The 25,135-nt window shown below is 47.7% G+C and overlaps 7 protein-coding genes across 7 annotated transcripts; 4 read left to right on the forward strand and 3 right to left on the reverse strand.

Moving 5' to 3' along the window:
- Positions 1-717: 717 nt before the first annotated feature.
- sidE (nonribosomal peptide synthase SidE) lies at positions 718-7,120 on the forward strand (the record flags this gene model as incomplete). Its single annotated transcript, XM_040952853.2, has 2 exons — positions 718-1,297; positions 1,374-7,120. 2 exons carry the CDS (start codon positions 718-720, stop codon positions 7,118-7,120), a joined length of 6,327 nt encoding a protein of 2,108 aa, XP_040816908.2.
- Positions 7,121-8,509: 1,389 nt separating this feature from the next.
- Positions 8,510-9,274, forward strand: N7455_012260 (uncharacterized protein; the record flags this gene model as incomplete). Its single annotated transcript, XM_040952668.2, has 2 exons — positions 8,510-8,520; positions 8,644-9,274. The coding sequence occupies 2 exons, from the start codon at positions 8,510-8,512 to the stop codon at positions 9,272-9,274; spliced, it is 642 nt and encodes a 213-aa protein (XP_040817053.2).
- A 950-nt stretch (positions 9,275-10,224) lies between these two features.
- Positions 10,225-12,186, forward strand: N7455_012261 (fungal specific transcription factor domain-containing protein; the record flags this gene model as incomplete). Its single annotated transcript, XM_040952787.2, has 4 exons — positions 10,225-10,831; positions 10,884-11,310; positions 11,363-11,651; positions 11,737-12,186. The coding sequence occupies 4 exons, from the start codon at positions 10,225-10,227 to the stop codon at positions 12,184-12,186; spliced, it is 1,773 nt and encodes a 590-aa protein (XP_040816676.2).
- A 1,227-nt stretch (positions 12,187-13,413) lies between these two features.
- On the reverse strand, positions 13,414-14,959 carry N7455_012262 (uncharacterized protein; the record flags this gene model as incomplete). The annotated part of the gene is made up of 3 exons (XM_040952672.2): positions 13,414-13,497; positions 13,554-14,194; positions 14,308-14,959. The coding sequence occupies 3 exons, from the start codon at positions 14,957-14,959 to the stop codon at positions 13,414-13,416; spliced, it is 1,377 nt and encodes a 458-aa protein (XP_040816764.2).
- A 799-nt stretch (positions 14,960-15,758) lies between these two features.
- Positions 15,759-18,911, reverse strand: N7455_012263 (uncharacterized protein). Its single transcript, XM_040952847.2, has 4 exons — positions 18,588-18,911; positions 17,968-18,466; positions 17,135-17,897; positions 15,759-17,078 (listed from the first exon to the last, which is right to left on the reverse strand). Exons 1-4 carry the CDS (start codon positions 18,699-18,701, stop codon positions 15,998-16,000), a joined length of 2,457 nt encoding a protein of 818 aa, XP_040816854.1. The 5' UTR covers positions 18,702-18,911; the 3' UTR covers positions 15,759-15,997.
- Positions 18,912-19,560: 649 nt separating this feature from the next.
- On the forward strand, positions 19,561-21,540 carry N7455_012264 (Zn(II)2Cys6 transcription factor; the record flags this gene model as incomplete). The annotated part of the gene is made up of 3 exons (XM_040952657.2): positions 19,561-19,964; positions 20,015-20,620; positions 20,673-21,540. The coding sequence occupies 3 exons, from the start codon at positions 19,561-19,563 to the stop codon at positions 21,538-21,540; spliced, it is 1,878 nt and encodes a 625-aa protein (XP_040816779.2).
- A 637-nt stretch (positions 21,541-22,177) lies between these two features.
- On the reverse strand, positions 22,178-22,783 carry N7455_012265 (uncharacterized protein; the record flags this gene model as incomplete). Its single annotated transcript, XM_065606847.1, has 2 exons — positions 22,178-22,684; positions 22,763-22,783. 2 exons carry the CDS (start codon positions 22,781-22,783, stop codon positions 22,178-22,180), a joined length of 528 nt encoding a protein of 175 aa, XP_065460013.1.
- Between the last annotated feature and the right edge of the window lie 2,352 nt (positions 22,784-25,135).

The raw sequence follows: 25,135 nt of genomic DNA on the forward strand, positions 1-25,135 counted from the left end.
ATTGCCAAGCTGTTGGTCCATCACCGTTGCATAAGACATCACTGTTGCATAAGATCCGCCCCACGTTGCGCAAGATCTGACATGCATGAAGTGGATTCAGGGACCACCAAGAAATATGCGAGAAGCTTGACTGTACAAGCCTTCAAGGGAAGGATCACCGAGGTCAAAGCGGTACGAGGCGCTCTTCAGTACCACCTCCACCCTATACGCCCACATGGAAGGTCTATAGGTTAATGCACGAATGCCATTTCATGTGTCGGGATCCGATTAGGGAAATTACTGACATACGCAGGATTCGGGTCAGAGCCAGATTGAAACATGAAACTTAATCCTTCCACCTATACAGGCTAGTCCACAAAGCCTCGCCAGGCACTACCACTTGGAGCACTATTCGCAGGCAGCACCGAGTCTTGGGGCCGAAAAAATGTAGCATTGATGGCGTTGCCTAGTCCCCAGCTCCTCTTCAGTATACGACATCATTCGCTAGTAAAGACTCCTTTTGGAAAATGTCCGTATATTGCGTCTTCAGGAATGGGTCTACAGGAATTGGGGGCCTCTACGACGTGACGCACGTGTATATTGTCACAAAGACAGTTGAATCCCACCAGCTCAATCTATAAGTACCTGTGCAAGCCATAGATCCTCAGTGTCAAAAGTCTCTTCATTTATCTCACACTCAGGCTGAAGCATTGGCATCCATTGCTGAAGAATATCATCATGGCTCCAATTGCTACCCGGCACCTCATACCTAGCCCTACTTTGGACAGTCCTGTCACAATTCTCAAACAAAAAGTCACGAATGTGATACAAGCCCAGGCTACCTCAAGCTCGCCATCAGTGCCTTGCCTGGTTACAGACCTCATTCGATACCAAGTCGAAACAAACCCAGGAGCGTCCGCTGTGCACTGCGAAAATGAGGAACCCTACACATATCACGAGCTATGGCAGATTGTTGAACAAATTGCCCTCAACGCCAGATTCGCATCAGGGTCTATTGTCCCGGTATGCCTCGATCCCACTATAGAATTTGTGGCGGGCCTTCTGGCGATTATGGTTTCTGGAGCAGCATACGTTGTTCTTGATCCCGAGGGCTCTCCGGAGCGTAATCGAGCTATCGTGGCTGACACTGGTGCGGATTCAGTTCTGTCAAACCACAAATATAGCTATTTATTTGAACAAGCTATCTTGGTGGAGGATCTCCTGTCTAGGAATGAGGCAGTCCAAGGATATTTCGTCAGTCCGCCACTCGTTCCTGCCCCAAGTCCATCGGATCTTGCCTATTTGATCTATACTTCTGGTAAGTGATGGTGTAATACATATTGACTAACCTTGGAAAGAACATTGGAAAGAACCTAGGCTAACACTCTTTTCAGGCTCTACCGGAACACCAAAAGGAGTCTTATTGAGCCACCGCTCAGCAAGCCATGGGATCAGCCAATTCGAGCTCAACGGCCGCAGGCGGTGGTTGCTCTTTTATAATCCCGTGTTTTCTGCGGCCCAAAGAACCATTCTCGCCACACTGGCAAAGGGTGCCTGTCTCTGCCTGGCACGCCGCGAGCGTCTAGCAACATCATTGCTCGAGGTGCTTGTCAATCTCAAAATTGACGCTCTTGGCATCACTCCCTCGGCGCTGTCTCTGCTCTCTCCCAGTGAGATTCCGGACAGCCTTGAGCAGATCACAACCGTTGGTGAGCCCTTAAGCCAGGCTCTCGTTGATACATGGGCAGATGAAGTGCACCTGCGTGTCTCGTACGGTCTCAGTGAATGCGCCCAGTTGAACTTCTCTCGGCGATTGAAGCGAGGTGATAACCCTCGCAACCCGGGACGGCCAGTCGATACCACCACTGCTATCATCTTGGAGCCCAATACAACAACACAATTGGCAGTCGATGAGCCCGGTGAATTGTGTCTTTTTGGGCCTCAAGTTGCCAGCGGCTATCATCAACGCCCAAAAGAGACCGGCGCCAGTTTTGTCAAGAACCCTTTCGGTTCGAACATTCTTTTTAGAACAGGCGACCAAGCTGTTCGTCGCACTGACGGGACTTTTGAGATCCTTGGAAGAATTGATCATCAGATCAAAATTCATGGCCAACGAGTCGAGCCTCAAGAAGTGGCGGAGACTCTCTCAACCGTGAACGGTGTCGCCGAAGTTGTATGCGTCGGCGCAGCAATTAAAGATAAGATTTCCCTGGTTGCTGCAGTTGTATCAAATACCCAAGACAATTGGTCCAATCTTGTGAAAAACCTGCGAGAACAAGCACAGCATTCATTCCCACCTTACATGGTCCCAAACTACTGGCTTCGCTTCGATGAACTGCCAGTTAATCGAAATGGCAAAGTCGACTTCAAAACCATCCGGACGACAGCCGAATCAGCAGACATTGACAGCCTTTTGGGTCGTGACAATAATCTCAATGGACAGGAGGTTCATCTAAGTCAAATTGCCCTTAAGATCGCTGAAGTATGGGCCGAATTCTTGTATATCAGCCGCTCATCCATTCTTCCCACAGATTCATTCGTCGCCTTGGGTGGATCTTCAATTGATGCCATACAAGCAATTCGTGAGCTTCGCACAAAGGGCATCTATGTCGACCTTGCGGACATGCTGAGGTCTCAGAGCTTGGAAAGTGTTGCTGATTCTTCTCGGCTGGATACCAAAGGAGAGAGTCAGCCTCACGCCCCTCAGCCGTTTGACCTTATATTAGACACCGATACCAAGGTGGAGCTTCAGGCTGATCGCGGCGTAGCTGATGCTTTGCCTCTCACTGCCTTGCAAGAAGGCATCCTTGCTAGTACACTACAAGGTAACCAAGACTATCTGTATCAAAGGGTTTTTGATATCCGGCATCTTGACCTGGTAAGATTGCAGCTTGCTTTTGAAAGTGTGTTTTGGCGTAGTGAAACACTCCGGTCTACCTTCGTTCCGGCCACTAAAGGCTTACTGCAAGTCATCCGGAATGATTTCCTCATTCCTTGGACGGAGGTTTCTGGTAGCCTGGAAAGTTTCCTCAAGGCCGACAAGGAAAAAGGTGTCACTGTCGGGGATCCTTTCGTGAGAGTAGCAGTGCTCAACAACTCTGTACTCATCGTATCCGTTCATCACGCACTGTTCGACTTCTGGTCCCATTCCTTCTTATTTGAGGATGTTGCAAGTGTTTACTACGGCAGAAGGCCTAAGCCTCGAGCTTCATGGAAGTCCTTCATTGGGCTTTTACAATACCAAGGGGAGAGAAACTCCGCCGAGTTCTGGAGACAACATCTTCAGGAATCAACACCTACCATCCTCAACCATTCTCCTGTTGAAGAGTTCTTCACTGCCACACGAATTCTTCCTCTGGATTTGAAGTCAGCATCCACGGCCCTTCAAGTTCCATCCAGTGCTATCTTATACGCTGCCTGGGCCATAGTTCTTTCGTCTCATACGGCGTCGAATCTAGTTACTATGGCTACGGCTATTTCGGGTCGAGAGCTGCCATTGCAAGGAATTGAGACTCTCGACGGTCCAACTCTCGCCATGGTACCGCAGGCAGTACTCATCAATCCTGAACATTCGTTGGATCAACTTGTGCAATCTGTCAATGCCAATCTATGGGATCTCATCAAGAACTCGCAACAGGGAGTACGAGGTGCTTTGGCAGCAGCTGGACATCACAATACAACTCTATTTGATACCATGGTGAATATACTGCCCCTGGGACAGGAAATCAGTGACCTGATGCGGGAGGTGTTCCAGATGCATGGGACTAGATCTGCTTGGAAAACGGAGTATACCACATTGAACATTGAGGAGAGATCTGGAGGGATCGAGATTAGCCTCACAGCTCCCATGGAGCAGCGTCGCCTAAGATTCATCTTGGAACAATTCTGCCATGTCGTTGAGACAATTTTCAGCAACCCACGACTACCAATCAAATCCTTCACTGTTCTCGAATCGGAAGAGTTAGACTTCCTCCTTCAATGGAACGACGACCAGCCGCAGTCCACCACTCTTCATGGACAGTTTGAAAAGATGTCTGAGAAGCACTCCTCCAGGGTTGCTATCAACTTCCAGAATGAGCAACTCTTGACATACACTGAGTTGGACGAAAGAGCCAACCGCATGGCCAACTTCCTCTCGGAACGCGGCGTCACGACAGGAGATCTTGTTCCTCTTCTTCTAGAAAAGTCACCACTCATGATTATCGCAATTCTAGCACTCTTCAAGCTGGGTGCCGCCTATGTCCCTTTGAGTCCCGAAAATCCTGTCGAGCGTAATGAGTTCATAGTGCGTGATGTCGGCGCCCATGTTGTTCTCACAGAGACAGAACATGCTACGTTCTTTGCCTTCGACGACATCTCCGTCCATTTTATTGATCAAGCTAAGCTCTGTGCATATTCAAAGGAGAAGCCCGAAACGGAAGTCTCGCCTAATGACCTCGCCTACATTCTTTATACTTCAGGTAGTACAGGTCAGCCAAAAGGAGTAACTGTCACCCATGGAGCATGCGCTGCTGCAATGACATCAATCATCGATTTTGAGAGCAAGCGTGATGAACCTTTTAGAGCTTTACAGTTCTCTAACTACGTGTTTGATGTCTCGTTGTATGACTTCTTTGTCACATTGCACAGCGGTGGAACTCTCTGCATCGCTCCCTCGGATCGCCTGCTCAGTGATTTAGCTGGAGTCATCAATGAGATGGATGTCAACCATGTCTTCTTGACTCCGACAGTTGCCAGGCTTCTGGACCCCAAAGACGTGCCAGGCTTGGAATCAATGACTGTTGGAGGCGAGCAGTTGACCCGCGATGTGATCGAGACCTGGGCTCCAGTGGTAACCCTGCGTAATGGCTATGGGCCCACAGAGGCTTCTGTTCTGGTTACCATGAAAGAGGTCACTGTCGATACCACCGGCGGTAATATCGGACGGCCTCTCGCTTCCGTCGGCGCAGTCATCTTGGAAGCCAATGGCGAACAACCACTTCCATATGGAGCAGTTGGAGAGCTTTGCTTCTGGGGTCCTCAGTTAGCTGACGGCTATTTCAAGAAGCCTGAATTAACCGCTGGAGCGTTTATCCAAACCAATCTTAGTGGTGGTCGGCGGTTGTACCGCTCTGGTGACTTGGCCAGGTACCTTCCTGAAGGTGACATTGAATGTTTAGGGCGCAAAGATGACCAGGTCAAAGTGAATGGGCATCGCATTGAGCTCGGCGAGATTGAGCAGGCAATTCTCCGAACGGGAGAGGTCACTGATTGCGTTCTCACTGTCTGGAAGCACAATAGCACAGCTCATCTGGTGGCCAACGTCGTTTTCAACCCCGTTGATCAAGAGCTAGACATCCTCTCACCAGATCTTTTTGCCGATGAAACACAACGTCTCAAAAATAAGCTCAACGGCTTGGCTCACTATATGGTCCCGAAGTTCCTCCTTCCTCTTCCCTTCCTTCCTCGAATGCCTTCTGGTAAAGCGGATCGCAAGCAGCTCAAGGCACGTGTGCAGTCTCTCAACCAGGGTGAACTTGCCAAGTACTCTCTCAACAAGCTCGGCACATCTGGGCCTGAAGATATCATCCCTATAGTCTCCGTGTCCCAGAAGATTCTTCAAGAGGCTTGGATCGAGATTCTGCAGTTACCCGACAGCCAATTCGGGTTGGAGGCAAACTTCCTCAGCCTCGGTGGTGACTCCATCTCCGCCATCAATCTTGTCAGCTACATTCGACGCAAGGGACTGAACATCAGCGTACGAGATGTCGTCAAGTACCCTCTTTTGGGGGCAATGTCTGGGTATCTTCAGCAAGAAACAGACCAAATACCAACTGAGACTGTCGTCTTTTCGCCGCCGACAGGCTTGGATGCTTTGATCTCTTCTAAAATTCAACAACAGCAGTACGAATATGTGTACCCCTCTCCCGCGGGACAGGCAGAGTTCCTTACCCAGGGAGCTCGGGCCGACCCGTTCTGGTGTTTAATGACTGTCCGATCTCTTGGAATCAACCCTGATATCTCCCAGTGGGTTGATCTCACAAAGAGGTTGGCGGAGACAAACGAGATCCTGCGCACCACCTTCACCCGATTTAAGGGCAAATGGTATGGTGTTGTTCTGAATGATCCCACACCCGTCCTGGAAGTCTACGATGTCACAGACGAAGCAGAGAAAAGGCAAATACTTGACCTTATATGGAAAAACCGCTTTACCTTCGGAAAGCCTTTCATCCGCTACGCAGTTCTACGCTACCCCACTGGCGAGCACCAAGTTATCACAAAACTAGACCACGGTCTCTACGATGGTACCCTCCTCCGCGTCTTCGATGCCCATTTCCAGGCCTACCAGCGGGGCGATGAAGTCGAAAAATTCACTTCTTTCAAGGAATTTGCATTCCACATCTGGCAAATCAACCAGACACGCCCAACCCTCGACTTCTGGACCCAAGCGGACAAAAGACCCATCACCTTCAACTATCCCAATGCGACAGAGCCCTGCATCAACGCTTCAGTCACGCACATAATTCACCTCGACTTCGAAACCTTCAGTCGGTCCAGCGGCGTGACAGTCTCAACACTCTTCCAATCCATATTCCAAATCTGGCTCGCCCGTCGCAGCGGCCAGACAAGCATCGCTTTCGACTACCTCTACACAGGTCGCAACGTGGATCTACCAGACCCGCAAGGCATTAACGGCACCTGCGCCAATTTCTTACCCATGCGCTCTGAGGTTGACGCGCAGACTCCCGTGCAGGAGTATCTGCTGCGAACGCAAGACGATTTCTGGCAGTACACCGAGAACAACACCGTTGGAATTGAAGATATATGTGAGGCGTGTGGAGTTTCCCGTGCAGAGGCAGGAAACCAGGCACTGTTCTTGTTCCAGCCTTTCGAGCCGGCATCACCCGCTGGTGCAAAGGAGGTGACGCAGAAGTGGGTTGTCATGGCCAAGTCCGAGGTGACTATGTTGCAGCCATATGCGGTTGTTTTCGAGGTTATTAAGACTGCGGATTTGAATGGGTATAAGTTGAGGCTTGCTTATGATAGCTCTGTGTGGGCGAAGGAGGAAGTGGAGGTGGAAGTTGGTGTTGTTGAACAGATGCTCTCGCGTGTTGTCGGGGACGCGAATGCTTTGATTGGGGATGTTCTTCAAGCGGTATAAAACATCGCAGGTCTCACTTCAATGTTGATTTTATCTCTTGTTTTCTTGTCATTGCCCCCATTGTTTCTTGTTTATAGTGACTTTCTTTCAGCTGTTCGCTTTTTATTCTTGAATTGTCTTCACTTCGATTTGACTCTGCGCTGGCCTAAGATAGTAACATATCATATAGGAGTAACTAAGACGTATACACCCTAGTGGGCTAGGGCTTCGCTAGCTATGGCCATTTCTAGGTCCTAGCAGAAACACCATCCCAGATCCTAGTGCCCCCAAATCAAGCCCCAACCCCACCCCTAGCTTAAAAGGTTCGCTCCACCGGGGAGACGACCCGCCCGCTCTTTTCAGTCTAAGTACCTTTTGTATAGGCAAGTCATACAAAAGATACCCAATTTCTAGATTTTGCGTTTGGTGGAAAAGTCGCGTTCGCTGGGGCGCATCAATATCCGGTAGTACCGGTAGGTGTATTAGGCGCTTAGCACGGCTACACGGGACCATCCGCAATCTATATCCACATCCACAATCTATACTAGGGCAATTACCTATGTACCTAAGTAGGTACAAGGTATACGCGGACGTATCGACCAAGGTGGAAAGCTTGATACAGTCTAGACACATTTATAGACGGGTAGATCCCCCACGGACTCCGAGTCCTTAGAATGATTCTTACTGTACGGGGTACGTACGGGGGTAATTTTGTATTCCTTATTCGATTCAACTCGATCATTAGCTACCACTTCAAAAGTAGTTTAGATATGATGTATACCATTTATTAGTTCGTCAACATAGCATTAAGGGGCTTATCTCTTTATCTGATTCATGAATATGAATCTAGGATATTTAAATCTGCGTTATCTATACCTTGTTTTAGGCAAACGCAGCTGAATTAACCCACCCTGCTGAGATCTTGCTTTCAATTTAGTGCAGGTCGCGCCATCAAATCCTGGTGTCGGGTAGATCGCTGGCGAATACTGTACAATTTGCTGTCAATATTAGATAACCCATTTCTTCTTAAGAAGCGTATGCACATACATGTACGTACTTCAAAGCAAAACGTTTTGATTTTACTAAAACGTATTCTAAAAATTCAAACGGTTGTAAGAGGTTTTAGGTACAAAACCGGTTTTTGAATACAATACTATCTTACAACAGTCATACGTATTCCCGCATGGTTTCTGCTGGTTTTAAACATATAATACACCTGGTATGTTGCGATTCCGTTATTGCCAAGCCTCCCCAGGGCTGTTCCGTCCATGGAGATGTTATTTACAATATCATCTCCCTTTCCCAGGTGTAGCAACCTTCTCAGCAATTTTCGAAAGATCCCAAAAGTTCGAATTAGATGAGTTTATTGAGGTTATCCGACAACAACCTCTCTTCAAACTGCTTGGAGCAATGGCATCAAAGTAAGTGTTTTTGTTGGAAGCGTCAACCTACCCAAGAAGAGGTAGACCAGAAGGGGACAATATCGAATGAAGAACAAAAGCGAAAGGCCATTCATTACAGATACTAACTAAAATTTTACAAAGCACGATTAACAATGGAGCCCACGACTTAATTATCGTACGGGGAACAGTGGACGCCGTTCAGCCAGTCCTCCACCTTCTAGATACCGCAGTCCAATGGCTGGTTTCGCACGGCAGAACTGGGCAGTGGGGAGCAGCACCGTTTTCTGAGAATCCACAACGCTCCGAGCAACTCAGAGAATTTGCAACAACCGGCCATGGTCTTTGGCTCGCTATCAAGGTTGCGAATAACATACCTATTCTACCTCAAAATCAAATCTCCAATACGAAGCCCCAAACGATGAACAGAGAAGCTCTGGGTGTCATTGTAGGTGCGCTTGCTATTGGAGATAGGGTGCCCTATGTGACACCTGTCCCTGAGCCTGAGCTTTACGTGCGATTACTAGTCACGGATCGACAATGTGCTGGCAATCAGATTGGCAAACGCCTCTTGGACCATGCACGCGATCTTGCCAGCAAGGCTGAAGTCTCATTACTACGGGTAGATTGCTATGCAGGTGGCGACGGCAAATTGATCCAATACTATGAGTCTCAGGGGTTTAAGAGGTTCGAAAGTTTGAACACGGAAGGCGAATGGCCTTGTCAAGTGCTTGCTCAACGGTTAGATGAGATGAAAGGAGAAGAGAGACGTTGATTCTTTCTTTGTCAGAGTATATTTCGCAGCTCCGAAATGGAGTTCGACATTTTTCAGATACAGTAACTTCGTAGCGTAAGCACACTATCTTACACTGGCTAGTGAGGGTAGTAGTAAGAAGACTGCGATATACAGTGCTTATTGTAGAGAATCAAGATTGTTACCTTGCAAATACCTAGGACTTCTAGTGTGGATTAGTTAAATCCCCTTCCTCTCTTCTCTCTTTTGCCTAAACTCTATGGCTGTAGCACGTTCGTGTTTCACTTCGTTCTCCTATCTTTCGCTATCAATATTGGTGAAACTGACTACAGTAATGACACTATATCTACATGTACTATGCATGGATACTTAGTATGTAACGAAGTCAGCTATGCCGATACAAGTCCGATACGAATTCCGGTACCGGTCTTGTACCGGGGTAAAACTCACCTGATATGTACATAGGCGCCTTGGCAGCGAGAACTCGTTCTCAAGTACTCCTCATGACTTGAACAAGGATACTGAATCTGCAGAATACCAATTCCAACCCAGTGGACCTGGAAAGCGAGTCCGAGGGAGCACTGAATCCATACCAGTGTGGGTCCAGTTTCGTGACATGGAGATACGGGCACATCGCCCAGCCTCCCAAGCAACGGTTATTGAACATGTCAGCGCCGACAACCAGGCGCAATCGTGCCCTAGCCTCATGTGAACCTTGTCGAGAGAGAAAAAGCCGATGTGATCATGGCAAACCAGTTTGCGCCTCCTGCCAGCGTCGTGGGGTCGACTCTCGATGCTATTACCATCCCGCACCTCTAACTAAAAGTCGGAGTGCACAAAGACTGACCATGCCTACGCTACCCCGATCAGACCATACTACACCATCATGGAGCAAGAACAGCGGAAAATTCTGCCAGCCCCATCCAAGATGTTCTGCGGCTGGACCGCCCAACTTTCACACATGGCCTTTCATGTCGACCATCTCTGACACGCTGCTACAGACACCCACGCTGGGCCTGCTTGACAGCAAAGCTTATGAGGCCCACCTAGCCACCATGAAGGAGATTGTGTCTCAATTGAGATACCTCCCAGTCATTGAAAAGTGTATCCGTCAATACTACTCTTCTAAGTATAACGCACTTGTACCGAAACCAGTCGTTCTGCGCCTCCTGGAAACGCTCCGTACAGATCTGGTATCTTCGGGCTATATTCTCAGTGAAAAGGGAGAGCGAGTCGAGCTGGGCAATATATCGGGGATCTCAGAAGCTGTGCTGCTCTCTTCCTCTACAGAGGTCGTCATCACCCCATCCTTGGACCTGCATGGTTTCTCTGCCTTGTTCTGTGGCGCGAATCTTCGAGTCGAGACTATCGGTCTTTTGTATACTATGGCTGCCCGTGCTTCGGCTTTTTTCGTTGACCGCGACGAGGATAATGATGGCGCATTTGTCCAAGACATGGTTTGGTATAGTACTTTGACCTTACGACTAGCTCGTGACCTTGCACCTCAGTCAACCGACGTCATTATATGGCTAGCGAATGAAAATGCGCATCTCAGATCATTCCTTGAAGGAGATGCGAGTGAGTCACATCATGCAAGTTGTGTTGATTGAGGGATACTGATTGATTCCAGGCCTCGGTGTGTGGCGTTTGGTGGGCGATCTCACGACAGATTTATTGGCTCTGGGCTTTCACAGAGAAGCGACATATTCCCCCGAGAGAACCCCGTTTTTTCTTGCAGAATCCCGAAGGAGATGCTTTGTAACTGAATATTATCTCGAGAAAATGTTCGGCCTGGTGTTCAATCTACCTCCTCGTATTACCTCTCGATATGTTAACGTCAAGCTCCCCCTTGATTTATCAGATGACGAACTTTTCGCACAAACCCCACGGGAACTAGAGGAAGCAAAAAGTCGGCTCACAGAAGATGGCTGGAACACGGATGGGAAACTTAGGGCAGCAACCTGGGCTCGACTACGATATATTTTGAGTCAGTTTCGGGAAGGAATTGTGGAATATCATTTTCAAGCATCACAGGCAGCTGACCATGCCCAGCTCAGGTATGAACCCATCAATCGGACAGATGCTGAATGGTCACTGACAACCAATTAGAGAGTTGTCTTTTCGATGCCGTCAAACTTGGGATAACCTGCTTCCCCACCTGAGGTATACTGATGATTGTTGGGAATCCGACATGCCTCTTACCAATTGTTATATGCATGCGAAGATTCATCTGGCCTACCTCCAAATCCATTTCCAGATATACCACCTCCTTGGAGAAGATAGCTCATCTCCGCTTCCCGAGCTGCTTGATGTCTCTGCAAACATATTGGGGACAGTTGTGCAGATGGGAAGTTCTCGCAGAAAAGGTGCCTTTACCTTTAATGATTTGCCTGAAATCGTACGTACTCCCCTACCTTACCGTCCCATTCCTTTTACTTTTCTTTTCTTTTTTTTTTTTTTTTTGCATAGCTGACAGGGCGAAGCTTCTGTCCTGCGGATTGCCCTCTGCCGCAGTCCTTTCGACTGCACTAGAGAATACCACGCAAGATCCTTCAAGAATCCTTCCGCCTGGTATAAAGATGTCGACTGTGATTCGGAATCTCTCCGTACTTGCATCGCAACTTGGAAGTGTGGCTAGTTCCCGGGAACGAAATCAAGCGTTCTGCTTGCAGGCTGCAAAAGCCATCACGGAGAAGTTGGACAAGATCTTGGGCAAGTTTGCGACATCAAAGTTTCAGGAAACTCCTGATGTCGCGACGACCACTAACGTGAGCCCGATATCAATTCTGACCCCTGATATTGACGGTTCCCCCGTTGGTGGAGCTGGGGAGGTTGGTGCTATCATTCTGGACGATTACGAGAATTTTGATCTAATGTCTTGGGCAATCGATTTCGACCTGGGAAACGCGGCCAGCAACTGGACTATGATGTAAAATCAAAATTATTGCGGAATCCAGGGGCTCCCAGGTATCTATATCGTCTGAAATGACTAGACAACGAGAGGTGTACTTTTATTCGACACAGTGTTATCTGTGGACCCAGAAATATGACAATTTCTACAAGGAGACGGGCGACACATGACGCTTTGGTTTCTAGTTCTGATTTTAACGATTCTCATGCCCGAGTTATTTAAGGAGATCTTCCATTATCTAGGCACATCCTTGGAGTGGAGCAGGTGTTTCTGTTTATTTTGTGTGTCTGTGAGAAAAAGTAATATGTGTTGGGTTTGCAATGGGAATCCTATGCCTGAAAGGGTAAGAACGTGATGTTTGCATGTCGGCATTTATAGCCATATATTAAGGTCCAACTAGGCCACTCTACTTGACCTATGGGTTTCGAGGAGCCTTTGATATCCAAGTGCTAGTTTAATCTTCCTGATGTATATATCTATGAAAAAAATTTGGCTGTTTAGCTAGCATATCAACTACAAGCCGAGTACATATTCCAAATGCAGCCTTTACTTTGCAAGGAAGTATCTTGTCATCTATTGAATCGATTGACTAATTCTTCCTTGTCTCGTCATCGCGGAATGATATCTCCACGCTGCCAAGACCAAGGCCCCAAAGACTCATGGATGTAAAAAAAAAATGTAAGGAAGTGTGATGCACACTCCCTGTAATCATTGAAGATGAACACAGCGGACCATCGAGGTTGGCCGATGTGGAAACAAGCTGCAAGCATAAGACAAGCGTGAAGAAAAACCAGAATAACCAACCATTACAGTAGTGCAGATCTCGAATAGCTGTGCGCGAGATATAAAAAAGATAAAAAGCGAAAGAAAAACGAAAAAGAAAAGGAAAAAAAAGAAAAAAAAAGAAACCAAGAGCAGGGGGGGAAGAAACAAAGCTTACGAAATAAAAGCAATTGATCATATCCACTTTGGATAACTTTGTTTCCCCAAAACGCCGTCCGAGTGATGAAGCCGGGTATATCCAGCACCGTGATGCAACATGTACTGAGAATGAATAAAAAGAGAAGGGGGGAGGAGCCAAACTAGGCATCGAGTACTCCCAGCCTTGCAAGACAAGACTCGGCTCGAGCCATCACCCCCATCACCCCCCTAGGTTAATATGGGCAGAATTGGTGTTTCATCGAAAAAAAATAAAAATAAACAGAAACAGCTTTTGGTTGATACGAAAGTGATCATAAAACCCATTTCGTCATCTAGCACCGATGCCGAACATGCCTACCCCGTAGCTAGCGCTTCTTTCAGACATGGGGGTTGACACCTTAGCAACGTGATCCTGATTAGATTAATTTTTTTTATCAACAGGGTTGGCTAACCGTGGGAATGCGATACCTTCTTGCGTTTCTTCTTCCCAGTTCCCTCGCCGTTCGAGTAGAATCCGGGGTCATCATCATCATCCACAAATCCTTCGCCATAGCCGGCAAAGCTATTATCATCGTAATTTCTCTTGCGACCTCTGCTAGGCCGTGGCCGCTCTGCTTCCTGTGATCGTGGAGATGGGGCATAGGATTGCATAGAGGGACGACCGGCAGCTGGAGCTGGGGCTGCCTTCTTGCCAGTCTCGCCTGGCGCTGGATTCTTGGCCTGCTTTTCGTGACCCAAGATATCTTCCCACCAATCATTGTTAGGAATCGGTCCAGGTTCCATTTGCATCGCTCGCGATTGAAGATTTTGTAGCGCCGAATCCATATCTGGGACCTTGATGGCCTTGCCATGCACCTTCTGGTTCTGCCATTCCTCTTCAGGCCATAGAGTCATGTACCTCAGACTGCCAGGAGCGCCAATCTCCTGCTTGTGGGGCTTGTTCCGTCCAGCGAGTCCCAGTCCTTTCAGCTTTCCTTCGTATGATTTCCTGAGGCGGTTGATCTTCTCCCCCGTCACGGGATCCATGCGTGCTACCGAGTGCGCGATTGAGCCTAACCCATAGAGAGAAACGAGATCCACTGAAGGGTCTGGACCAGTAACGATCGGAGCTGTCAAGGAGTAAAAAGCAGTGTTAACAACTTCAGTTCCTAGAATGTGCAAGATCAGTGCATTCACGCAGCTGCATGCAGCAGATGCCATGATGCAATTTGGGGAATCTTACAGCTCTTGCAAAGATGAAAAGCCGAGGTTAGCTCTTTCTGAAGAGAATCGAGGTCGAGACTGAGGGTATCTGCCCGACGAGTCGGCTCTGTATCTACATCCATAGCGTCGGGGTCTGTCGAGTGCTGACCTTGCCCGGTGGCAAAATCGTTAGTGCTTTCGGTTTGCAAAGACTGCCGATCGTGGTCGGTGGGTCTGTGTTGTGTTGGTTGTTGTGTTTGTTGCTGAGCGGGAGCTGCTCCCGAGTTTTCTGCCGAGTCCTGTATCCCCATATTGAAAGATTTTCTCCCCTGATCCACATCCTCCGAAGTCGCATTCGCAGGGTGACCGCTGACGCTGCTGGCGGGAGTGGGGAACGAATTGGTTGTGCTCATTGTGGGCTGCTGTGAGACTTGGGTAGACATTGGCGCAGAGGACGGAGGAGAGGAGATGTTCGGAGGTTGGACCGTCGCCTGATTCGGTGATGTATGCGAGGATGTGAAGTTGGCGGCATGACTTTGTTCATTCACCGACATCAACGGAGGAGATGTCGGGGTCTGGGGAATGTGTTCCGAAGAAATGGGCAACCGATGGTTCTCTTTGAGAGACCCGGCGGGCGAGGAAGGCGAAGGAGGTCTTGCTTGAAAGGATGTGGGGTGAGTGCGATCAGACATGAGAGCCCGAGGAAAAGTTCAGCATGCAGAGACGGTATTAACCAGAGCGGCTCTGGATCCGAATCGCAAAGTTTGATCCCAGTGCCTGGAGAGGGGGGTCCCGGTCACGATCGACGGTCGCTCAAGCAGGCGAGCAGATCATTCAACGGGCGGACTAGATCATCTGCATTCCAAGGGACTGAACTGAATCCCTTTAAGTGGTACAGATTGGGTGGCTGATGAGTGGCTGTGGTGAAGGAGAGTGATGATGGAGAGACAATCCTGTGGTCAAAGCCGGCGAGGATGACGGCGAATTGATCAATTCACGTGACCGGTCTTGGCCCGATGTACTTTATTTGGCACCTGCATTGTATATTGTATATTTCTATTGAATATTAGATTTATGTATGAAGTATGCATTCATCTATTCACCCATTCATTGTCATTCTCTTATTTGTCTCTTTCTTCTCAATACAATGCGACAATAGGAGTGCATTAAGTGAGGACCGCAAACAATCACCTCCTTAGCGAGTGGCGAGAACAACAAGTCGCCCAAAAGCAAACTTTATTCAAACGCCTTTGGGGGCTATATTTGCCGGGACGAAATTCCTAGTGCTTGCTTGAATATTTATAATATTAATATATGTAGGATAGGATATACAACTCAGATTATGTCGGACTCTTCAGATGTTGGGTGGTGGATCCCCGGTCTTACCTACGTCCATTATTATCCCAACCTGTCAAATCATGAAAGAAAAAATATATCAAATGGAAATTGAAACAATTGAAAATGGTATCTCTTACTATTGAAAGACTATTCGCCGAGAAAAACAAAGTCAGGTGGTCTAAGGTGCCTTTCTCGGCATGGGCGACCTCCAGCCCGATTGGTAACATGACCATTAAAAGGAGACATATTTCATGGATGTCAGAAGACAAGCCAGTCCAAGACAGAATATCAGTGATATATCGGGAATCAAAGCACAGCTCCCCACGAAGCACCAGAGCTCTTCAATACAAAATGATCCCCGCAGACGAAGTGAGACCGACTGCATCAGAATTTCAGGACTGATAGTAAGCATTATACTCATTAACCAGTTGGGCAGATACATCGGGTATATTGTGTTCAAGGGAAGCCAGAAGCTCGATTTGCTCTTGTTGGCTGAGGGTGCGCTCACGCCATGAAGGAACTGGGAATGGCTCATTAAAGTACTGGGAGTATTGGTCTCCAATGGAGGTGGACCAATTCATGGGATCGACAGTCGCATCGGTGTATGCCAAATGACCAGCAGTTGTTGAGGCAAGTGAGAAGTTGGGGTCCCAGCCTTGCAGGCCGGGAACAACTGACGGTATCGTGTTATAAGGGGTGTTCGGGTCAATGGATACATCGGAGTAGAGTGTCGGCCCAACGTAGGCTCCTGACGTATAATGCGGTGCCACATTATGGGCTGTAAGTGGTGGGTGCATGTCGAATGCAGAGGAAACCGACGGCATCTGTGGCTCCTTGGACGGTATAGGGGCTACAGCAGGGGCCACTGCAGGTGGCGTTGATTCTTGGGTGAATGTAGGATCAGCCGATTGTCCCCTGGAATAAGTACCATTTGAGGCGGTATCGCCGATTGATAGGTTGCCGCCACGGTAGTTGTTGGAATAATATGAAGCAGTCGTACTGCTTGACGGGCTGGACATCGCTGGAGGGGTCATTCCCTGGGAAGAGGTTGGCGTAGGATGGTTAGAAGGCGAGTGCACAACAAACGATTCTTCCGTCCTGTACGCCTTCAAGCACGCAGCAACAAGGCGCCTGTAAAGAAGGAAGGCAGATTGAACACCGGGCCAACGTTCAGCGGAAAATACGATAACTTCAAGGGCCATATCCAGATGGCCTTGGACTTCCTCGATGGTGTGCTCTTTTCGAATTTCGGGATATGAGAGGGCCCAGAGCACAGTATTTAGAGCCATGAAAAGAGCTTGCACAAACACCCATGTTAGGTCGACAGATCCGGTGATCATCTGTTCCTTGTGCATAGCGATATTGGAGACGGCCGCGTCATAACAGGTTTTGGCGGCATTGACGGTTGGCTCGGGGATCTGCGGTGAGGGACGATACATGAGAACAATGATGGTGTTTCGTCTCCCTTGGAACCTGTAGAAGTCATTGTCAGCAAAATTGCACTTCGGAAAACGAGCATGCCAACAAACCATTTCACATTAAGCCCACTGCCATCGTCGTTCTTGGGAGTAGTGGCCATCCAATGGTCAATTTTGGCCAACATTTGAGGAAACCATGGATCCTGATCGTCAAGTGGGCTCTCTCGTCTGTTCGAGTAAAGCATTCTCCTGGGCTCCAATTGGAGTAGTCGCATTTTGAAAAAGTGAACTGCAATACACTTTGCGAGAACGGGTTTCGCTCCCGGCGTGATCCCCTCTGCGGTGATGTACCGGTCGTCCACTAATTCGGGGAATTTCACATTGATATGGTCGTGGCTGACGCAGTAGCTGCTGCATCGACCCAGACTATGAGAAAGACCGAACTCCATTGATGAGACGATCCAAAATAACCTTCGACGCATGTCAACCTCTAAGGGATTCAATGGTTCCCCACACGGTGATTTGGTAACAGTGGCTTCTTCGGTCAATCCCAAGTCCTGGCAAAGTTTGGCGGCCGTTCCCACGACCCAATACGCAGCTGTGCGAGTGGGCGTTACCATTGAATATGAGGCTATGAGCACGAGGCATTGTAGAGCCCCTATATCCAATCGTTTCAATGTGGGTTCTAGGTAGGGCAAGGCCGCAAGATAATAACTATCAGCGAGGCCGGCATATTCTGTACTCATTTTCTGCATGCTGATGGCGATGACCATCCGCAGTTGGAAATTTTTGCAGGGGTCTGTAGAGCCATCGAAGACCTCCTCTACCTCTTGTCGAAACGTGGGCTCGTGCAGGAGGGGAAGTTGTGCCTGTGCTATACAACGAATCAGTCACACGAGCTACGAGGAAATCAAAAAAAAATCCAAATAAAGTGATCGCAGTACCTTTGGCCACAAAGAGATCAATCAATTTATAGGTCAGGGCCTTTGGAGGTAGGTTGGGTTGTGGAATCGAGCTTATCATGGGGTAGACTTTTGATGTCGGCTTGGAGTCTTCTTCGGCAAACGCGTCTTTAATCTCTTGTGCGGTGAATTCGGGGACAACGTCCTTTATACTTTTGGAGTCGGTGTTTTGCTTGGCCATCTCCATGACCAAACGTGTCATGGCGATGCCACTCGAGGCACCGAGATATCGCGGCTCATCGTTCTCCTTGAATCGGATGCGCCCAGCCCCCCGCACCATCAGCTCAGCATCGGCAGCATGTTGTATCTCATTCTCGGCTTTGGCAAGCTCTCTTTCTAACGCGCGGGCTTTCTCTCTGAGCGATACGATATAGGTTCGAGGTATAGTTGAATCTCGGGCCGAATCATAATACACGCACTTGGCATTGCTTCGTTCGCAGGGCGCACATCGTGGAATCCCGGGGTCGCATCTGGACTTTCGCTATACGAAAAGTAGGTCAGTTCCGAAATAGTACCGCGAAAGGAGGGGGGAACGGTTGTGAAGCTCTAGGACAGAGGGGCGAAAAGTCCGAGATGGCGGGGACGGAGAGATGGCATCATACCTGTCTACACCTTGTGCAGGCGGTTAAGGTGTGAGCGATACGACCGTCCGGTGGCTCTAGAGAGTGTAATTCCGGTGATTTTGGCCCTGAAGAATAATCGGGACTTGAGGTCATGATGGGCCAAAAAGGGTAGATAAAAGGAAGGTCGAGAAAGGACCGATCACATCATCCGTGAGTTATACCCAAAGTACCTTTCGAATATCAAAGTGAACATTTGACATGATGAGGCTCCCGGGGGCCTTGACAAGGGAAGTTCCTTCAAAAAGAAGTTAAAAAGAAGAAGTGTCTGGAATGGGAATGGGGCCACCGTGATTTCCAAAGAGGGGGGGGCCTCGGTCCAGATCTGGAGAAAAGGTTGGGCGTGGCACAAAGTGAGGTGTGGATTATGTGGAGGCACAAGGCAGCTGAAAAAGAGAGAGATTTTGGTTTAGTTTGGATAATTGGTGTAGTATAGAACTATTTAATAGTATTTCGATATTGGTTAATAGTGTATTTGTATATTATCTATTTTAACAGTATTTAATATAGAGTAATAGGCATTTAATAGGCACCTTAACAGGGAGTTAATAAGGCAGGTTAATAGCTCCCGTAAACAATTTAGAGCCGGAGATTCTCGCCAAAAGTCCGTGCGGTTCCACAGATCTTCCCCCTCCAATTCCTGTCCTATAATAATCGCTTTCGTGTAAAAAGGGATGACATGGGATTGTCAGTGGAGTTCTCCCTTTTTTCAACGTCTTCGGTTAAGGCTTATTTCTCTAATACATTAGTTGCTAATCCTTTCCTCCCAGGGCCAGCTTATGCAGGTTCCATCTCTTTTGGCTTCATGCTAAGCATCTTCTCTATTTCACATCACGTGAGTATCCTTTACCGTTTTGGTCGGAAGTGGAGATGCAGGGGGGAAAGAGAGTGGGGGTCCCATATCCTCGAATTTGCTAACCCGTATTTGATCACCTGGGCAGTATAATGAGCAGATATGTCCGTCACAGCCACGACCTTCTTGGATAACCCCCTGCTCAAGGTGAGTCGCCCAGTCGCCGCCTGCTCGAGATGTCGGACCGCAAAGATCAAATGCGACGGCAAACTCCCCGCGTGTTCGGCTTGCGAAAGAGTCGGCAAGGCGACCACTTGTTCCGGGGCAAGCGATGAATTCGCCAAGGGAAAAGAAAGGAGTTATGTCGCGTCACTGGAAGGATATTGTGAGAAACTCGAAAAGAAGATCAGTCAGATGCGCGCCCGATCAACCTCCCTGTCTGCTGAGGGTGATGGGATTCCGCGGGAGATGTCGATCACCTCCGTCGCGTCCGAAAGTGCATTAAGCCCTGCACACCGCAGAGAGGTTTCGGATATTGACGATTTAGTTGGTGATTTCGGTTTCTTGTTAGTATGACTGAATTGTTTCTTTTGTTTGCCCGCTAACATCTCAAAAGGTCCGTCAATGCAACTTCCCGAGACTTCCACGGCATCACCTCGAGTACCTCCTTCGCCAACCTTCTCCTCTCAGTGGCTCTAGCCGACGCTCGCCCACCATCCTCTCCCTATCCACTACCTGCGCGGCATGAAGCGACCCCGTTGCTACAATACTATTTTGATAATGTTTTTGTCCAGCTGCCTTTCTTTGTCGAAACGAGCTTCTGGACCTCGGTGGATGCCGTATATCAATCAGGCGGCCGGTTTGCTAAACCGTTCGACCATTGGATGTTGCGCATGGTTCTCGCCATTGCTTCGGCGTCAGTATCATACCATAACAACGACAAGAGCCATCAAAGGGCATGGGCCCTCGTTTCAGACGCTTTGACATATGCCGAGGAAGTCCTGCGCCCTGGGTCAATTTCGGGAATCCAAGCAATCCTACTGCTTGCTCAATATTCCTTGGTTGACCCAGTACGCTTCCGGAGTTGGTATTTGGTTGGAATGGCTGTCAAGGTTGCGATTGATCTGGGCTTGCATCAAGATCCCCCTACCGAAGTTTTGACAAATCCCGATCGACTTGATATTCGCCGGCGTGTCTTTCATTGCATATATTGTCTAGACAGGTTCGTTTTCGTTCCGTTCCTCAATTGCCGCCCTGCTAATCTTTCGTTATAGAGGATTGAGTCCTGCTATGCAGAGAACCTACTCGTTCTCCGACGGATCTGTGAATGTTGCATTGCCATCAGTCACCGCACCAGGCGCCCCCATAGAGCAAACTCACATCTTCCTACGCAGCCCGGCACCCGCCTTGCATATCGTTAAAATCCGACAGATTCTCTCCGCGGGCTACCAAGAAATGCACTATAGCGGGCGAGATCCATCCCCGCAGCCCCTGGTTCTCATTTGGACTCTGTGCTGGCGAGCCCGGGAATGGTTCCACCAATGCCCCCCGAATGCTCCCAACCACTTTTCACTTCTATATCGACTTGAATTATTATACACAATTATTATCCTGCTATCCCCTTCGCACCGAAATCCAACCCTCCACGACTACAACAAAGCTCTTCTATTCGACCGATGCATGGACTACATCAGCCAAATTCACCAGGTCCTGGAAAATCCCAGTGCCCTGCCCTTCTTGACATACCTGGACATCCAGCGTGTGCACCAAGTGGGTCGATTATTTGTCAATGTCCTGTCCTGCAATTACGACAAGCTCATTAGCGGCACTGTCCCAGTCCCCCCGTCCGTCCCCGCTGGGACTCCAGAACCGCCAGTACTGGGCGGCGAGGACCTGTTCAATTGCCACGCACGTGCCATACGTTGTATATCCTATATTCGCGACATGCTCAAATATTGTGATAGGAAGTGGGACATGCATGGACATCTAGAGCAGTTCGAGGGGGAGTCTGCTTCCGTAGAGAAAACTCTGATTGATGGCTCTATGGGCTATATGTCGAATCAGGGGGTATATTCTCAAGGCCCGTTGTCGGGGATGCCGCTGGCCGGCGATGCATACCCGGGGTACCATGGCGGGTTGTGAAAACACTTTCTTGTAATATTTTGGCATATGAATTTGGAAAAGAAATAAGCGTTCTTTTTTTTTTTGTGAAATACCCCTCTACATGCTGTGCATAATGAATAATATATACTGCGAATTGGTCTAAATGGATTAGCTACGTACTGCAAGGACTTAACGGGATACTACTTTGAGATGCAGCAGGCACTGTGTGCATAGAATAATGTCTGGCACTTGTTCACCTCTTCTCGCTTTTTGAAGAATCAAATGTATACTACATATACTCCGTAAGGGGTATGCATTTAAGGATCGTATGTAGGTAGAAGGGCAATTGATGAGTGAGATCTCCCTCCCTCGATACTCAGTACTCTCCCAAATTATCATACATCGGTATGTGGTGGAATTGCCACAATTCCGAGACGGTCTGAAGGCAGTACTGGAAATACCCAAGAATCCTGGCCTTGCTGGGAACTTATTTTACTATATGAGATATTCCTAAAAGGGTATAAAAGTTAGGGATCTTGTCCATAGAAAGGCGTGGCAGATCGAGTATGGGTGGTAAGTATTGAAGGATTCGTCCAGTATTCGTGATATTGTAAGCGTATTGTATTCGTCCAAGCGTCAGGACCTGGATCTGCTCGTTACTATATTGGGATCGTATTTAATTGCCATATTCTGACGTCTCTGGAAGAGTCAGGTAGTAACTCGGTGTCCCAACATATTGGTATGGGGTATCCCTCCCACCCCTATACACGCCATCATCATCGACATCTTTCTGGATATCTTGGATCGATATTGTGGATTCAGGATCATCTATCGACATCGCCATTCCATTCACAAATTCAGGCGCGAGTCGGACACTAAGCACGCATGTATCATTCTCTTGATCTTGAACTTGAACCAGGAGCAAGGTGTGATCTCTGACCGTCTGGTCGTCTGCAATGTAGAACAAATTTGCTGCTACCTCCTTTCCAGTAACGCCTTCTCGAATAATACGAATGACATCGTTAATTTGCTTCCCGTGGAACACGGACGTGTCGTAGACATCATATAAGGAAACGGCGGAGCTTGCATGTTCTTCAATATCTGAGTCAACTTCAAGAATATAGAGGCTCTCTGGTCGGCGAGCGCTTCGCTGGTAGGCTGTGAAGATGATATGGGAAAGTATCTGTAGATATGAATGAGATAAGAACATAGGATACATAAGGGTCTCTGTTACATTAGGTGGAATGCGTTGTATACAGACAATGGGGAATAACACGGCCATTTTCGGCGTCGTTCTGGTCGTCAGTGGAAACAAGTGTTAGACTTGAGCGCCAACATCAAGTCACAAGAATGACTCACGTGCCTTGACAGGTGCAAACTAGTCATGGTATAAGCTCGCTTACGGGCCCGAGGCCCCCACTCCTACCAATACAAAATAGAACTTCAAGATCTTGATAATGTGAAATGTTTATAGTAACTTGCAGAATTACAGCCGCTATAAAGACCTATAACAGTACCAGGGATTACAATGTAGAGATGGGTGGCAGCGATCACTTTTGGAAAATTCAAGAGGTTATACAAATGTATCCTAGCATAGGCCATTCTATCTACAGGGGTGGGATCAGTCTATATAGTCCCTGTAAGCTCCTACGGAGAATTTCCACCTCTTCCTTAATAGCAAATTCGAACTATTTCGAAGAGATCAAACTTGAGCGAACCCTACGTCAATCAGTGCATACCACTTTGGCTTGCTCCCACTTCAACATATTTCCCAATAACTATATGGTCCTTAAGCCTATTGAGCGCTATATCTCATGGCCTAGCCAACTCACAGGCCCCAGAATCCACGCAAAGTATTTCTATTTTATCTGCTCACGAGAGAATAATAATATGAACCCGTATTCCAAGCCTGAGCCCCTCATAAGATTCATAGGGGAAATTCCATTTTATGCTTTTCGTATGTCCTAGCTGCTTGGTGGGGGGCTTTGTAATATTTGCCTCTATGTACTCCATTATTACGACTGTGGAGGTATGCAATGTCTACTGTGGCGAGCTGACCCATGCCAAGATGGTCCCGTATAGCCAGTCCACATTATAGCAAATTCAGATTCGTCTATCATTTGGCGTAGCCTGGTTGAATCAATACTATACTCGCGATTTGGAAGTCCCAAGACTTGATATCTAGGAAATTCATGGAAGAAATCAATCTATAAAGTATTTGCCAAGAATAAGTGAGATGACGGCAATATATTCAAACCTGTCCAGATAAGACGCCATGATTCTCATAAACTGGGATAACTTCTTAATTCTCTCGTTATGGCAGACAAGTATTGATCTATATCTTTATACATAGGCACCTTGGACTCGTGTTCTTCATTAAAACCGCACTGATCCCGAGCGAGCAAAACAGGGAAGTCAATGACCATGTCTGAGCCATGAATCCACTATTTGACAAGCTAGGAGCGATATTTGTGGATTCAACATGCAGGAACTGCTGAACTGGTCCAACCATTTATTTGTGGACCTAGATTTGGCGTAGGCCTGCAGTCTTCTAAATGTTTCCACGAGATCCAACCTGACCATTAGAGCCATGTAGTATTAAGTTATATTGTACAATAAACATGACAGTTAATACAGCTTGCCCTATGCAATATCTAAAGCGGTTAAACACGGGTGTGCAGCAGTAGATGGATATATATTCCATGGGATGTCAATTCCCGTCGAGCCCGTGAAGACCGATTGAGTATGTGCCTTGGATTATACAGGCCATACATTACAGCAGTTCGGCTTAGTCCGAGAAATTACTCCTTCCAGAACGAGTGGATAGGCCCAGAATGGCCTTTGTTGGGAGCAGGTATATCTCCGCACATAGTAGGCAGCGTCTTGATAAACCAAATTGAGGCCAGCTCGGTGTATTTGGGAACAGATCGACACGACCCAAATATTTAAAAACTAGCTATGTATCAAACGTTTCGTTACGAAACATTTGAAACCCGCTTCAGCTATGTGTAATAAACCATAGCTGTTTAGCATCGCTTTGAATTTGAGGAAACTAGCATGTTGTTCTCAAGCACAGAAGACAAGGATGATTATTCATTTTCTCCCAATATGGCATTTACCCCCTATAGTTGAAAGGTACATATGTATCCAATAGTAAGACGGTAATAGGTCGGATGGAAAAATCAATGAATCACGACATGGCATGGGTCTACTTCGCATGATGAGAAAAAATTAAGATAACGATAGTCCTCTTGGATACAAAGGATTCCCAGTCTAGTCCGAGATAGTATCAGCAACGAATTTCCGAAGTCCACCTGGTGATCGACAGAGCCTCTCTCGTGTTGACCCCAACAACGGGAAGGTAGATGGAACATTCGGTGCATCATGTAAGTGCCTGCCGTCTAAATCTTCCAGATTATTTCCACTGCTAGCTCTCAGTAGATGTTTTAAATATCTCCAGCGTTTTAGCTTATATGCTGAATGAAGTTTGTCAAACGACTATCCCCTATTACGAATATATTGGGGCGTATCAACAATCGCCGGGTTTCCAGGAATATCCCAGTACAGAAATAAAGAAAACAAAGAAAAAATACCTGGCACTCAGGTTTTGGGCAACACGATATTGGATCCCAAG

Source organism: Penicillium solitum (genome assembly GCF_028829755.1).
Source record: "Penicillium solitum strain IBT 25940 chromosome Unknown utg000009l_segment0_segment0, whole genome shotgun sequence".
In the NCBI taxonomy this organism is placed as follows: domain Eukaryota; kingdom Fungi; phylum Ascomycota; class Eurotiomycetes; order Eurotiales; family Aspergillaceae; genus Penicillium; species Penicillium solitum.